General features: G+C 49.1%; 1 protein-coding gene across 1 annotated transcript; it reads left to right on the top strand.

Annotated features, from left to right (window-relative positions):
* Window positions 1-3,219: 3,219 nt before the first annotated feature.
* PRODH2 (proline dehydrogenase 2) lies at window positions 3,220-14,800 on the top strand. Its single transcript, XM_024733903.1, has 10 exons — window positions 3,220-3,480; window positions 3,557-3,753; window positions 3,844-3,982; window positions 4,065-4,151; window positions 9,197-9,277; window positions 9,364-9,519; window positions 9,622-9,788; window positions 12,991-13,101; window positions 13,490-13,575; window positions 14,554-14,800. Exons 1-10 carry the CDS (start codon window positions 3,307-3,309, stop codon window positions 14,736-14,738), a joined length of 1,383 nt encoding a protein of 460 aa, XP_024589671.1. The 5' UTR covers window positions 3,220-3,306; the 3' UTR covers window positions 14,739-14,800.
* Window positions 14,801-15,955: the final 1,155 nt, after the last annotated feature.

Here is a 15,955-nt window from a genome sequence, read left to right as displayed (position 1 = left end):
TAAAAAAGAATGAAATCATGCCATTTGCAGCAACGTGGTTGGACCTAGAGATTATCATACTGAGTGAAATAAGTCAGAAAAAGAAAGACAAATATCATATGATATCACTTACATGTGGAATCAAAAATATGACACAAAAAACTTATCTATGAAACAGAAACAGACTCACAGACATAAACAGAATTGTGGTTGCCAAGGGGTGGGAGAGGGATGGGTTGGGAGTTTGGGATTAGCAGATGCAAACTATTATATACAGAATGGATGATAAACAACGAGGTCCTACTGTATAGCACAGGGAAGTATATTCAACATCCTGTGATAAACCATAATGGAAAAGAATATGAAAAAGAATGATGTATATATATATGTATAACTGGATCACTTTGCTGTATGGCAGAAATTAACACAACATTGTAAATCAACTATATTTCAAAAAAATAAATTTAAAAATTTATGACTTTAGACCCAAACTCTGGTTTACAGGAAATACAGAAGATAAAGGAACACGTTAAATGACATCACAATGACATCATGATCAGGAGAATACAATATGTAGGACATTCTGTAAGACAACTTTAAACTTTGTTTGCAAATTTTCATGATAAAATATCAGGGAGAGTGAAGAAATTATCAGTGATGGGAATGCATTCAACACAACGAGCTGCAAATGTTAAAAATGAGGCAGATCAGCAAACTATACAGAAAATGAACAAAGTTTGAAAAAATCAGCAAGATTGATAAAATCCCCAGTTAGACTGATCACGAAAAAAAAAAGAGAGAACAGAAATTACTAATATCAAGATTGGAAGAGAGATTATCACTACAAATTCTGTCATCATTAAAAGGATGTAAAGAGAGTATTATGACAACTTTGTGTCAAGGCCTTGACCATTTAGATGAAATGCCAATTCCTTGAAAAACACAACATGTGAGAGCAACTCAAGATGCAATAGAAAATATATTTATTCAAGAAATTGAACTTATTATTAAAATCCTTCCCACAAAGAAAGCTCCAGGCCCAGATGGCTCTGCTGGTGAAATCTGTCAAAGATTAAAGAGAGAAATAACATAAAATCTTTCAAATCTGAGATCCAGCTATATGTGCTGAGATGGAAACAATCCCTCAAAATACATTAAGTAAAAGAATCAATGTGCAAAGGGACACGTAGTATTTTCTCATTTATGTAACAAAAAGGAGCTACATAGGTGTGTTTCTATGCACAAACTACCCTCTGCAAGGATACCCTGTTGCTTTAGAGGCGTGAATTGAGGAGTTGGAGAAACTGTTTCACTCCTTTTCCTTTTGTATTATCTTAATTTTAAAATATGAACTGTGCATGTAATAAGAAAAGTTTAAAGACTTTTTAACCCAGGATTTTCTGGATTTATAGTCTGACTCTTGTCCCTTCATTCTGTGAATTAGGTACTGAGGAAAAGACTGCAAAAAGGGTGGTTAAAATTTTATTCCTGGGGTTTAGGGGACAAGGACATTAAATCCACACTTGGCCACTGGCTGTGTGACTTCAGACATCTTTACCTCTCTGAGGCTCCACTTTTACTATCTGTGAATGGGAGGTTGTGCACTGAAAGGATTAATTTTGTCCAGCTCCTGGGAGGTAACCTCTAATCCCTTGGAATATCCTGCTTGTTAGGAGTATCTTTGTTTACCTGGGGTCCTTGGGCTGTGCAGTACAAGCTTGACCCCTGGAGGGGCTGGAGACTAAGGTCAGTCATGTGGGAGGAAGGCCATGCCCATGTGACTGACCCCCAATAAAAGTCTGGACACCACGGCTCATGTGAATGTCCCTGGCTGTGGCACTCCAGGTGTGCTTTCATGTTTTGTTGCTGGGAGAATTGAGCACCATTCACTGGGCTCCGCTGGGAAAGGACACTGAGAAGCTTGCTTTGGTGTCTCCAGGACCTATGTCTTGTCTTGGTGTCTCCAGGTCGTATGTCTCCTATGTCCCATAGCTTCTTCCCTTTGGTATTTTTAATCTGTATCCTTTCACTGTAATAAATCATAACCGTGAGTAAACCAGTTTTTCTGACTTGAGTCCCTCCAGCGAATCGGTGAGCCTGATGTGGTTTTGGGGATCCCTAAACACGGGGGTGATTAATGTCATATACCTCTTCAGGGGCATAGACACCAATGGGGTCGTACGTACACAAAACTTAATGATCACAGCCAGTATGTATTGAGCACATAGTGTATACCAGGCTGTGTGTGTCCACGAGCTCACTGGATCCTCATAACAACTCCGTGAGGCTGATACTATGATTAATTTCTTATTTTTATTTTATTGTGAAATGTACTGGAGTGTAAAATATAAATGTATGGCTTTAAAAAATACTTATAATGTGAACAACTATGAATCCTCATCAGGTTAGGATAAAAAGGACATAGGAGCCCCCATGAGCCCCTACCCAGTTACAACTCCTCTAATCCCTTGAGGTAACCACCTTTCTGACTTTTGTGGTAATAATTCCCTTGCTCGCCTTTCTTTATAGTTTGACCACCCATGTACGTATCCCCCATACTATACTGCCATTTCATTATCCCTGCTTTTGAGTTTTTTGAATAGAATAAGACAGCATGTCCTGTTTGGCTGTTTGGTGTCTGGTTTCTTTCACACGCCACGTGCGTGAGATTCATCCATGTGGTTGTATGTATCCGTAGTTTACGCCCTTTTCACTGCTCTGTAGTATTCTGTTGTATGACTATACCACCATGTATCTATCCATTCTCCAGTGGATGGAAATTCCCATTTGGGACTATTACAGACAATGCTGCTGGGAACATTTCTTCCTGTACATGTTTCCTGATGCCCATGTTCAAGTTCTCTAAGATATATACTTAATACGGAACAGATAGGTAAAAGGTTATGTGCATTTTCAAATTTATTTAGTAGCACTACCCTCTCTCCCATTTTAAGGTGAAGCAATTGCAGCAAGAGAGGTGAATACCTTTCCCAAGGTCACAAAGCCATACTGCCTTGCTCCCAGAGCCCACATTCTCACTTAACACCCACTGGCATAGGATGGGCACCTAATAATTGTGAGCTGTTATTCTGAGGGTTGTTGGGGGCTGTTTGGGGGGGTTTCCTTTCCTGTCCCCATTATTCTGAACTATGTCCCCATAAGTTAATAATTAACTGCCCCTCAAGGAGCCTGTGATCCTAAAGATTTACCTTTCCCTGGTTACTGTCTGGTTAATCAGTCACTGCCCCTGGCCGGGCAAGGGGCACTAGGTGGACCAGCTGCCTCCAAAGCCCTCTGACCTGGTGTGGAAGTGGCGAAGTATTCCTGATGCTCTGGACCTGTCGTGTGCTCTGCTCCCAAGCGGGGCCCTCCGCTGGGGGCTGGAAGCCCCTGAGCTTTGATGGTGGGGCCTTCCACCTCAAGGGCACAGGAGAACTGACCCGGGCTTTGCTGGTGCTACGGCTGTGTGCCTGGCCCCCTCTGGTCACCCACGGCCTGGCGGTGAGCAGTGACCGTGGGGACTGGCCCAGGGGGTCCCCAGGACCAGGCTCTGAGCCCTTGCTCCCTGTCACCCCAGCTCCAAGCCTGGTCTCAGCGACTCCTGGGGTCCCAGCTCTCGGGCGCGCTTCTCCGAGCATCCATCTACGGGCAGTTTGTGGCTGGTGAGACCACAGAGGAGGTGAGGGGCTGTGTCCAACAGCTGCAGAGCCTAGGCCTCCGGCCCCTGCTGGCGGTGCCCACTGAGGAGGAGCCAGACTCAGCTGTCAAGACCGGGTGAGTAGGGGGCCAGGGACCAGGGTGGCCGGGAGGCTTGCAAGAAGGGGGTTCGTGGGCTCCAAACCCTGACGCCTGCTGGCTGGGCAGCGAGGCCTGGTATGAGGGGAACCTCAGCGCTATGCTTCGATGTGTGGACCTGTCACGAGGCCTCCTGGAGAGCGCTGGCCCGACTGGAAACATCCTCATGCAGCTGAAGATTACGGCTCTGCTGAGCACTCAGCTCTGTGTAAGGGACGGGCAGGGTGGGACGGGAGGGGGTGGGCGCCCCCCAGGTCCCCCTCGCTACCCCACCTACCACCCCATTCCAGAAGGAGCTGACCTCACGCGTCCGCAGGCCAGGGGGGTCCCTGGAGCTGAGCCCTGAAAGACTGGCTGAAGCCATGGACTCTGGGCGGGTAAGGAGCTCAGGCTGGGGGAGATTGAATGGCTGGTGGGGAATGTGGGGGAAGCAGAGCCCCCTGGACTTGGAGGTAGCAGGCACCCGCCAGCGGCATGTTCAAAATGTTTAACTACCTCTACTTTCCAGGCTTAGAATGATCAGAATAAGTGTGGCTACAGACCTGGGGCATGGCTGGAATAAATGGAATATGGGTCACCCGGGGACTCTAGGGGAGGGGCCTGGGGGCTGGGAGCTCTCAGAGGAGACACTGAGACAGCAGCTCTTTACCAACTAGAAGAAAGTAATCAATATTTTATCAATCGACTCAGCTACGCTAGTGTGTGCTAACTAGCTGGAAGCTATGATTAGACCAATGGGTTTTGGTTCATTCATTCATTCATTTGTTCTTTCACTTATTCTTTTCTTTTAATTAACTGTAACTTTTGAAAAATATTTACTTTATTCATTTACTTATTTGGTTGCGCCGGGTTTTAGTCGTGTCAGGTGGGCTCCTTAGTTGTGGCACGTGTGCTCTTAATTGTAGCCGGCAGGCCCCTTAGTTGCGGCATGCACGTGGGATCTAGTTCCCTGAGCAGGGATCGAACCTGGGCCCCCTGCGTTGGGAGCACAGAGTCTTAACCACTGCGCCCCCAGGGAAGTCCCTCTTTCATTTATTCTTTATTTCCATATCTTATTTCTACCTTGCCTGCCATCAGCAGCATGTATCTCTTTGTTACTGTGATTTTGTTTTGCCAAGTATATGCTCTTTGGGGGCATATTTTTCCAACATTTTAGTATGAAAAATTTCAAACATACAGAAAAGTTGAAAGAATTTTACAGTGAACACCCATATACCTGCTGCCGTTAACATTTAGCTATATTTGCTTTATTTATTTATTTATTTTTAAACATCTTTATTGGAGTATAATTGCTTTACAATGGTGTGTTAGTTTCTGCTTTATAACAAAGTGAATCAGGTATACATATACATACATCCCCATATCTCTTCCCTCTTGCGTCTCCCTCCCTCCCACCCTCCCTATCCCACCCCTCTAGGTGGGCACAAAGCACCGAGCTGATCTCCCTGTGCTATGCGGCTGCTTCCCACTAGCTATCGGTTTTACACTTGGTAGTGTATGTATGTCCATGCCACTGGGCTTATACTTGCTTTAAATCGTATCTATCCTTCTATCCATTCCTCTATCCATCCATCAATCCACATTTTTTGGATGCATTTCAAAGTAAGTTGCAGACATCAGCACACTTGTCCCCCAAATGCTTCAGAACGCACATCACTAATTAGAGTTCTGTATTTATTTCTTTTCAGGTAAAATTTACGTACAATGAAATGCACACATTGTAAATGTACCCTTTGATGATGAGCTTTGACAAACACACACATGAGCAATTCAAATCCCTATCAAGGTATAGAACATTTCCATCACTGCAGGAAGTTCCCTTGTGCCCTTCTCCATCAATGGGGCTGGGTGGGGGGTGGAGGGTATAGTTTTAAACGCACACAAGTAACATTATGTTATCTATGGCATTCTGTTTCTTACTTTTTTCACTGAGCATTCTGATTTTAAGATCCCTCCAAGCATCTCTGTGTACATCTAATCCATTTTTTAAAATATTTATTTATTTGTTTGGCTGCTCTGGGTCCTAGTTGTGGCACGCGGGATCGTCGTTGCTGCGTGCGAGATCTTTTAGTTGTAGCATGTGGACTCTTAGTTACAGCACGTGGGATCTAGTTCCCTGACCAAGGATCGAACCTGGGCCTCCTGCACTGGGAGTGTGGAGTCCCAACCACTGGACCACCAGGGAAGTCCCTAATCCATTGTTTTTAATGGCTGCTTCTGGCCACATGGTTTACCTCTCCTGGGATGGACACCCGGGTGGTTTCTGAGTCTCCGTCACCCCAAGTAATGTTGCCTGGGACCTGTTGAGGTTTCTTTTCTTAATTCGTAATTTTTAATATGTGTCACAGAACACATAGAAGCAGGACTTAGTGCTTCAAAGGATCAGCTCTGGAGTGTACCGAATTTCACCTCTTCATGAACTTAGTTTACTCAGGTGAGGGCAGTGATAGTAATTTCTTCCCAGGGTGGTTTTAAAGACTAAAGCCTCTGCCAGGCTGGCATCTGCACGATGACAGAGGGGCCCTCATCCCTCTGTGTCACTAGCTTCCCTTGGCTTCCCCAGCACCATCAGACCTGGTGTTCCTTTTCCATCTCTGCCACTTCATTCTCAACCTTTGTTAGGTTTTACTCTGCCTGACTCTTAAATATGGAGGTTCCTCAGGGCGAGGTCCCGGCTCACTCCCCTCTCAGTCCTTACTCCCCTCCGAGGCGCCTTCACACCCACCCCCACAGCCTGTTTCCCTGCTCAGCACTCATGACGCCTGCCTTCTGTCTCCAGTCCCTCTGGAACCTCCGCCTGGTCGTCCCCCAGACCCCTCACACCACCTGGGTCCCACACTGGCCTGTGTCTCTCCAAACCTGCCCCTTCCTCCTGTCCCCATCTCAGAGCAGCCCTACCACCCCCATCCCCATCCCAGGCCCCACCCATCCTTGGTCTTCACAGCCACTGGCTCCACAGCACGCTTCATAACTGTCCTGTTCACGGCCATATCCCAGGCCATGGCACCTAGACAAGATGTGATAAACATATGTTAAATAAATGAGTAAATGAATGGAGCAAGTGAGTCTGAAACGGAACATTAATGGTGGAGAACTCACCACGTGCACTGTCCTAAGTGGTTTTTATGTGTTCAGGGGAAGCATTTACTCTCCGCCTGGAGATGCTGAGGTTTAAATCCCAGGTCAAGCTGTGTGATTTTATAAGTTTATTTATTTATTTATATTTTTGGCTGGGTTGGGTCTTCGTTGCTGCGTGCGGGCTTTCTCTAGTTGCGGCAAGCGGGGGCTACTCTTCGTTGAGGTGCGTGGGCTTCTTATTGCTGTGGCTTCTCTTGTTACGGAGCACAGGCTCTAGGCATGCAGGCTTCAGTAGTTGTGGCACACGGGCTCGGTAGTTGTGGCTCACAGGCTCTAGAGTGCAGAATCAGTAGTTGTGGCTCATGGGCTTAGTTGCTCCGTGGCATGTGGGATCTTCCCGGACCAGGGCTTGGACCCGTGTCCCCTGCATTGGCAGGCGGATTCTTAACCATTCTCCACCAGACACAGCTTGGAAGTCCCAAGCTATGTGATTTTAGACGAATGACTTCAACTCTCTATGTCTTCACCTCTGTTTCCCCCTCTGTAAAATGGGGATGACAATAGTCCCTACTTCAGAGGATGGTGAAAGGTAAATGAGGACCTGAAATTGCATGTGGCACCCTGTCGACCCTCTGTGAGGGTGGCGGCTCCATCAGCTGCTCACACCCCAGAACTCTCCTGGGATGATGCCCCATAGGGAGACAATTCTCTGACTGAGGAGAAGAACTCTGCAGGTATCCCTCACCCTTCCCTTCTCCTGGAGAGTCTTCTCCCCCAGGATGGGATCCATATCCACCCTGTTGACTATACTGGAGCCCTAAATCCCACCTGTTCCTCTTTCTTTAACTTCCCAATTTCTTTGAACCCAGCTGGACTCCCTGAGTCACCAGCAGCTCACATTCACCCTTGAATCCCCATAAGAGGACCCTGAACTAGGGATAGTTATTATTTCCACATTACAAATGTAACAATTCTCTAAACGTTTGTTGAACATCTACCACATTCCAGGTGCTGTGCCAGGGGTGGGGATGATGACCAAGATAAACAAAATCTCTGCCCTCGAGGTAATTACTTGCTAGTCTGGGAGGCGCAAGAGACACTTACAACAGTGAGAGGCCCGCGTACCACAAAAAAAAAAAAAAAGCAATTGGGCTCCAAGAGCTTCCCCATATGAGTAAACTGCCTTTTCACTTGAGCTCTTTTGAAAGGTTTCTGTTTATTGTTCCCTTACAATCAAATGATCTTGGATTCAGGTGGGGAGTGTGGTGCAGAGACAGACACAGGGAAACATCGCCCTGTCTTCACTCTATCCATAAGTGTGTGAAAAAATGTAATAAATGTTTAATTATACTAAAACAAAAAGCAAAGCCGATATGTTACAAGTATAGACAGCCATTGTAGGGAAAAATAAGGCTGAGGAAGGGGAAAGGAAAGCCCCAGGAAGGGAGTTGCAAGTTCAAACCAGAGAAAACGTCATAGAGAAGGTGGCATTGAAATAAAGACCCTGCGGAGAGGTTGGAGTGAAGTAAGTGGACATCTGGGCGAAAAGTGTTCCAGGCGGAAGGAACAGCCAGAGCAAAGGCTCTGAGGTGGGACGGTACCTGGCATGTTCAAAGACCAGCAGGGAGGCCCGTGAGGCTGGAGGGCAGTAAGCCAGGTGGAGGGTGGGAGGAGGTGAGAGCAGAGGGGTCAGACCAGGGGAGCCTAGTGAGTTGCAATGAGGCCTTCAAAGTTTGATGAGGAAACTGAGGTCCCAAGAGACGAATGCGAGGTAACACTTATGGCTCTTATTCTGAGCTAGCTACTGTTGCAAGCACTTTCTAGATGCTAATTCCAAGTCATGTCACTCTCCCACTGGAAAATGGAGCTTGGAATAACATCTGCCTACTAGGATCATTGTAAAGATTAAATACGTAAGATGGCGTTTGAAGCCACCTGTTATTATAACAGGTATTGAGTGCTTACCATATTCTGGCACTGTCCTGTCCTGTTTATGTCCAGGCACATCTCACATATTAACCCATTTTTATCCACACGGCAACTCCATGAGGTAGTTATTATTATCACCCCCATTTTACAGAGGAGAGCACTGAGGCCCAGAGAGGTTATATGATTTGTTCAAGGCCACACAGTAAGTGGTGGAGCCAGGATTCAAACTCAGATTCTGAGCTCTCAACCATTGTATTATACCTCAATAAATAATATCAATGTGATACAGCTACTTTTCAGATTTCTAACAACTTCTAAACTGTTTTTCCCTCCCTGCTGGTGGGGGTGAGAAGACTTAGGCTCTGGAAGGGTCCAGTAGGCCTGAACTGCTCTTGCCACCCCCCACCCCCCACAGGATCTCCAGGTCTCCTGCCTCAATGTCGAGCAAACCCGGCATCTCCAGGCCTCCTTGAGCCGTTTGCACCGGGTGGTACAGGTAACACCTGCGGCCGCGGTCTGGCTCCACTGCACCTGCTTGCTGGTCACTCCTGGGGGCCCGACCACAGTCTCTCTCACCCTCAGCATGCCCGGGCCCAGCATGTGAGGCTCCTGGTGGATGCTGAGTACGCCTCCCTGAACCCTGCACTCTCTCTGCTGGTGGCCGCTCTGGCCACTCGCTGGAACAGCCCCAGGGAAGGCGGGCCCTGGGTGTGGAACACTTACCAGGCCTATCTGAAGGTGTGTGGTGCACTTGGGGCGGGTTGGGGGGGGGTCCGGGGGAGGGGACCGCAGGCCGGGGTCCCAGCACCTTGACCCGAAGCTGCCCCTGTGCTCTGCCAGGACACCTACGAGCGGCTGAGGCGGGATGCTGAGGCCGCAGACAGGGCTGGCCTGGCCTTCGGGGTGAAGCTGGTACGAGGGGCATATCTGGACAAGGAGAGAGAGGTGGCCCGGCTCCAGGGTACCGAAGATCCCACTCAGCCTGACTACAAGGCTACCAGTCAGAGGTGGGACTGGGGCAGGCTGGCCTCTGAGACAAATAATATTAGCATCTAACCTTTCATTAGAGCTCACTCCCCAGGGTGCTGAGTGTCCTGTGTGGGTCTACACAACACTCCCTCTCCCCAGTCCAGGACACCGTCACTTCCCACCTGAAGAGCAGCCTCCTCCTTGGGCTTCCTGCTCCCTTCTCTATCCCCGCTCCCCATTCAGTCCCCATGTGCAGCCAGAGGGAACCTGCCTCAAATCTTGTCCCTCCTCAGTTCAAAATCCCCCCATGGCACCCAGTGCACCCTTGATAAACCCCAGATCCTTGCAGCGGCCTGCAATCCTGTCCCCTCGCTCACTTCACTCCAGCCACACTGGCGTCCTTGATGACCCCCAGGGCCTTTGCACTTCCTGTTCCCACTGCCCAGAACCTTCTCCCTCCAGACAGTGGTGTGGCTCAATCCCTCACTCCTTAGATCTTTATTTGTTGGTACCTTCTCAGGGGACCTTCCTGCCCTCCCTATCAAAAACTAGAACTTCCCACACCCACTCACTTCTTAGATTTATTTTTCTTCCGGCACTTGTCAGCAGTTGAGGTTTCACATTCGGTTGCTCATTATTCGTCTCACCCACGGGAGCGTGGGCCCAGGAGGGCAGGGCATTCTGATTTGTTCACTGCCGAACCCCCAGTGCTTAAAATTGCGCCTGCTGTGTGGTGGGTGCTTGGTACAGCTCTGTTGAAAGAATGAATAAACAACCCAAGCGGTAGATACTATTATTATCATCCCCATTTCACAGAGGATGAAATCGAGGCACAGAGAAGTGGAATCACTTACCCACGGTTGCACAGCTAGTGAGTGGCAGGGCCAAGATTTTTGGCAGACTGGCTCTAGAACCCACATTTTTACTCACTTCAAATCATCGTGAGTTCCTTGGGCCACCATCCCATGGCCCTGGGAGGAAAGAATTTATTCTTTCAGGGAATTCCCTGGCAGTCCAGTGGTTAGGATTCTGGGCTTTCACTGTTAGGGGCCCAGGTTCAATCCCTGGTTGGGGAACTAAGATCATGTAAGCCGAGAGGCCGCAGCAAAAAAAAAAAAAAAAAAGAATTTATTCTTTCAATACATACTTGCTGACCACTTTATTTATTTTTCTTCTAAATTTATTTATTCATTTATTTATTTTTGGCTGTGTTGGGTCTTTGTTGCTGCGCTCAGGTTTTCTCTAGTTGCAGCAAGTGGGGGCTACTCTTCGTTGCTGTGCGTGGGCTTCTCATTGCGGTGGCTTCTCTTGTTGTGGAGCACGGGCTCTAGGCGCACGGGCTTCAGTAGTTATGGCACGCAGGCTCAGTAGTTGTGGCTCACGGACTCTAGAACTCAGGCTCAGTAGTTGTAGTGCATGGGCTTAGTTGCTCCACGGCATGTGGGATCTTCCCGGACCAGGGCTCGAACCCCTGTCCCCCGCATCGGCAGGCGGATTCTTAACCACTGTGCCAACAGGGAAGTCCCTGACCACCTGATTTAGATCAGGAACTGCGTTGCACCCTGGTTGCAGTGGCAACCAAGGTGGCCACCAGGCCCTGTCTTCATGGAGTTTTCAAAGCCCAATTCCATTTCACAGTGGACCAAGGAGAGGTCCGTAGAATTGCAAGTACTTACCAAGCTTCCAGAGCAAGTTGCCAAGCCACGAAGGCTAAGCTTGCATCCAAGCCCATGAAGGTTCCTAGGCACATTTGTGTCCCATAGGCTTAATCATTTGGCACCATTTTTTTTACTGAGATATAATTCACATATCGTAAAATTTGCTATTTTAAAGTGTACAATTCAGTGGCCTTTAGTATGTTCATAAGGCTGTGCAGCCATCACCACTATCGAATTCCAGAACATTTCCATCACCTCAGAAAGAAACCCCAGGGCTTCCCTGGTGGCGCAGCGGTTGAGAGTCCGCCTGCTGATGCAGGGGACACGGGTTCACGCCCCGGTCCGGGAAGATCCCACATGCCGCGGAGCGGCTGGGCCCGTGAGCCATGGCCGCTGAGCCTGCGCGTCCGGAGCCTGTGCTCCGCAACGGGAGAGGCCACAGCAGTGAGAGGCCCGAGTACCGCAAAAAAAAAAAAAAAAAAAAAAAAGAAACCCCATATGCATTAGCAGTCACTCCCCATTCCCACCCCCGCTCAGCCCCTGGCAACCACTAATCTACTTTCTGTCTCTCTTCTGGACATTTCATATTAATGGAATCATATAATATATGACCTTTTGTACCTGGCTTCTTTCACTCAGCATAATGTCTTCAAGGTTCAGCCACGTTGTAGCGTGTGTCAGTGCTTCATTCCTTGTTATGGTCGCATAGCATTCCATCGTATGGAGAGTCCACATTTGATTTATCCTTTCCTCAGTCGATGGATATTTGGATTGTTTCCACGTTTTTTGTCAATTGTGGATAGTGCTGCTATGAACATTCACGTACACATTTTTGTGTAAACATACAGTTTTCATTCTCTTAAAAGTTGAGTTCTCTAGGACTGGAATCGCTGGGTCATATGGTCGCTCCACGTTTAACTTTTTGAGGAGCTACCAGATGGTTTTCCTAAGTGGCTGCAGCATTTTAGACTCACCCCAGCACGGTGGGAGGGTTCCAATTTCTCCACATCTTCTCCAGCACAGTACCATTCATGTTTTAGTAGAGATTTTGAATAAATAATACATTCCCATGATTCAAACATCAAAATGATATGAAAATGAACACACCGACACAGCTCACGTCCACTCACGTCACCATGTAATCACGGGGTCTCCCTGCCCCCGCAGGGGCACTCCACTCTCCTCTGGGTGTTCATTTAGCCGGTCCCCCACTTACAGTCATTTGGGTTGTTACTAACCCTGCTCTGTAGACACTGCTGCAGTGAATGACCTTGGATAAATGTCATCTTGTGTGATGCGGCCCTTTGCTGTGAGAGTGCCATTGTGCCAGAGGCTTTATGTCCACCCTCATCTCACTCCATCCTCACAACAACACTGTTAGGTGAACGTGGGTTGTTAAAGAGAAGAAAAAGGCTCAGAGAGGGGATGTCTCTCGCAGCGGAGGCAGGTGGGATGCAGGTACTTCCTGACTGCAGGGTCCTTGCCCTTAGGCACCCCACCTCCCAAGGACAGAAATCCCCAGTCCCTGGGGCCTAACTCTCACTTACCAGGTGTCATATGCCAGACCTTCATCTCCCTTCAGTTACAGCCGCTGTCTGGAGCTGATGCTGACCCAGGTGTCCCATCGTGGCCCCATGTGCCCCCTCATGGTGGCTTCCCACAATGAGGACTCTGTTCACCAGGCAACCAAGCGGTATGAAGTAGGGGACTGGGAAATAGGTGGCCAAAGGGTGGTGGACGTGGAACAAGGGGAGGGACAGTGTGGGCCAGTAGGTTCAAAGGGGATCTGGGGAGGATATTCAAAATATTTAACTCCTGCTACACCTGCAGGTCCCATAGGCCCCAGCTGAACAAGGCATTGCCCCTTATTTGCTGGGGCATGGGGAGGTCCCAGGGCTCCAGGGAAGAAGTGGGGACTCACTGGGGATCCTTCAGGGGGCCCAGGGCAGTGGTTATTTATCAGTGAGTTTGGAAGTACTTCAACATTTGAATAACTAGCACAGCCATATGAGTGCATCATGGCTGACTTTCAGCTCTGGATCCAGCCACTGTCTGGATTGATGATGTGGCCTTTTCCGTAGCATGTGGGAGCTGGGCATTCCTCTGGATGGGCCTGTCTGTTTTGGACAACTTCTGGGGATGTGTGACCATGTCTCCCTGGCACTGGGTATGTGAATGATCTGTCCCTCCCAGCCCCACTCCCACATCCCACCCAGTCAGCCCCAGGCCTCATTCCCTCCCAAACAGATCCCATCTTCCATTCCCAGACAATGCCTGGCCAGGCTCCCATCCAGAGCCTGCAGCCGGCCCGAGCGCCAGACCCTTCCAGATAGATCTGTCCCATAGCTGAAGGCCCTGCGGGCCTGTGTCTCTGTGTCTGCGGTCTGTTGCTTTTGTTGGTTCTTCATCATGGTATCTTGTCGCCTGTGTGCTTTGTTATCTTTACTGTGTTGTTCACCAGGGCCTGAGACCAGAAGATTTATGTTTTCTTCTGCCAGGTGCTAAGGGGTACAAAGTCAGTGTACCCTAACTTCACAGCTTGAGGGTTTTTTTTGAGATATCCCAGGGATGCAAATTGAGGCTGCAAATATTTTAGGGGACTAACCCATGGCCACAACCTATCAGAGATGGATTTCTCTATTTTTTTCCTTGCTCTGCTCATGGTCAAGGCCATTCCCCGGGAGTGAGGGAAGGTGGGAGGTTTGACTTCTTGTTATCTCTTACTTTGAGGGTCTAGATTTTTGGATTCCAACTTAATCTGGGGAAGTTGTCCTTTATAACTCTTACCGTGGTCAGGCTTTGGGCCTCCATTTCTGTACCCCCTCAGCTTTGAAGTCATTAAGTAGCAGCTCAATTTTGCCTTCAGGATTGAAATGTTTCTTGTGTAACCCTTCCTTCTCTGGATTCTCACTTTCTCTTAATTCTTGGATTAGTAAATTCCTTATTCTCTTGGCAGCATTTTCATAACTTTGAGAAGTTTTTTTTTAATGTTTACTCCAGGATTTTTAGTTTTTTCAGTGGGAGATTTTGTCCAACCCACCTAGTCTGCCATGTTCTCAAGAAATGGAAATCTCTGTTCCAGATGGGGCCTGGGGGAGCCTCTCCCCAAACACCAGCCCACACCCTGCAAATACTCTCCCTCCAGGGCAGGCTGGCTATGCTGTGTACAAGTCCATCCCCTATGGCTCCTTGGAGGAAGTGATCCCCTACCTGATCCGGAGGGCCCAGGAGAACCAAAGTGTACTGCGGGGTGCCCGCAGGGAACAGGAACTGCTCAGCCAAGAACTTCGGCGGAGGCTGCTGGGGCGGGGCCTGAGGGTACCCCACTAGCACCCCCAGGGGTCATATGGTCAATAAAGGTCCTGAGCTGCTGCCCAGGCAGCTGCCCTGTACGGAAGCTACCTCCTTGGGGAAGGGCTCATCTCAGCCTCAGCCAGCCCAAGCTAAGGGGGCTCTGTGGCTCAAGAGAGATCTTTAGATGACCCTAGAGCATAGCAAGGGCATTGATCAAAGACTAATGAGCTCCCCCACCAACCCTGAGGCAGACGATCCTGCGATGGGCCTGGGGTCAGCTCTACTCAGCCAGTTAGCGACTCACGTGGGAATTTTCTTTACTCCAGTGGACGCCCAGGTGAAGAGCACAGATGAAGAGCAGACACTGAGGCACTGAAATCTAGAGGCTGGGCTAAGGCCACACGTCCACGGAGGGACAGAGAGAAGAACCAAGCCACTCTCTCATTTAATAAGCATTTACTGAATCTCCTTCTGAGCTAGGCTTCCAGGTGAACAGTGTTAGGGATTCAACAGTGACCAAACACAACCCCAGGCCTGGCCTCACAGAGCTCTTAGTCCAGTAGGGGTAGACAGACCCATCTTCAGACAGCAACAGCCCAGGGTGGTCAGGGCTGTGATGAGGGGAGCCCAGGCAGAGTATCAGGGCAACGTTGGGAAAAGCCTGGAGGCTGTAGGAGGCCAGAGGAGACACCTGGTGATCAAGAGGGCGTCCCAGAGAATTCATAAGAATAACCAAGTAAATACTGAGAAGGGCATTCCAGGACAAGGGCATGTGCGTAAACGGACTGCAGAGTGGGGGGACAAGGATGGAGGCTGGGGGGCCAGAAGATGCAGTCTTTGGTGCCACACTGCAGGGTATCAACTCTGTCCCAAGGGCACTGGGGAGTAAGGAGGCTTTGAAGCAGGGGAGGGACAGAGTCAGGTCGGGCTTTAGTGAGAGTCCCTTGGCTGCAGCACGGCGAGTGGACCTCGAGCTTTCCGCCTGAGAGCCCAGGGGAAGCTGGGGTAGAGAATCCTGGCAGGTGGGTAGAGCAGGGGAGGGTGTGGGGAAGGGAGGAGGGGGCTGGTGGAAAGAGCAATCGGGAGGCTGAGCAGAAGGGCCGTGGAGCTGATAGGCTGGATTTGAGGGAGACATTCAGGGCCAGGCCCAGGGCTCTGGCTTAAAGAGGGGACAGTGGGTCCAACTCTGAGATGGGGATCTGGGAGGAGATGCAGTTTGGGGGAGATACTGAGGCCAGCGCGGGACCCAGTGG

This window comes from Neophocaena asiaeorientalis, unplaced genomic scaffold (genome assembly GCF_003031525.2).
Source record: "Neophocaena asiaeorientalis asiaeorientalis breed wild unplaced genomic scaffold, Neophocaena_asiaeorientalis_V1.1 scaffold280, whole genome shotgun sequence".
NCBI lineage: Eukaryota > Metazoa > Chordata > Mammalia > Artiodactyla > Phocoenidae > Neophocaena > Neophocaena asiaeorientalis.
The sequence above is the reverse complement of the archived record's forward strand: the minus strand, read 5'-3'. Positions and strand labels throughout refer to the sequence as shown.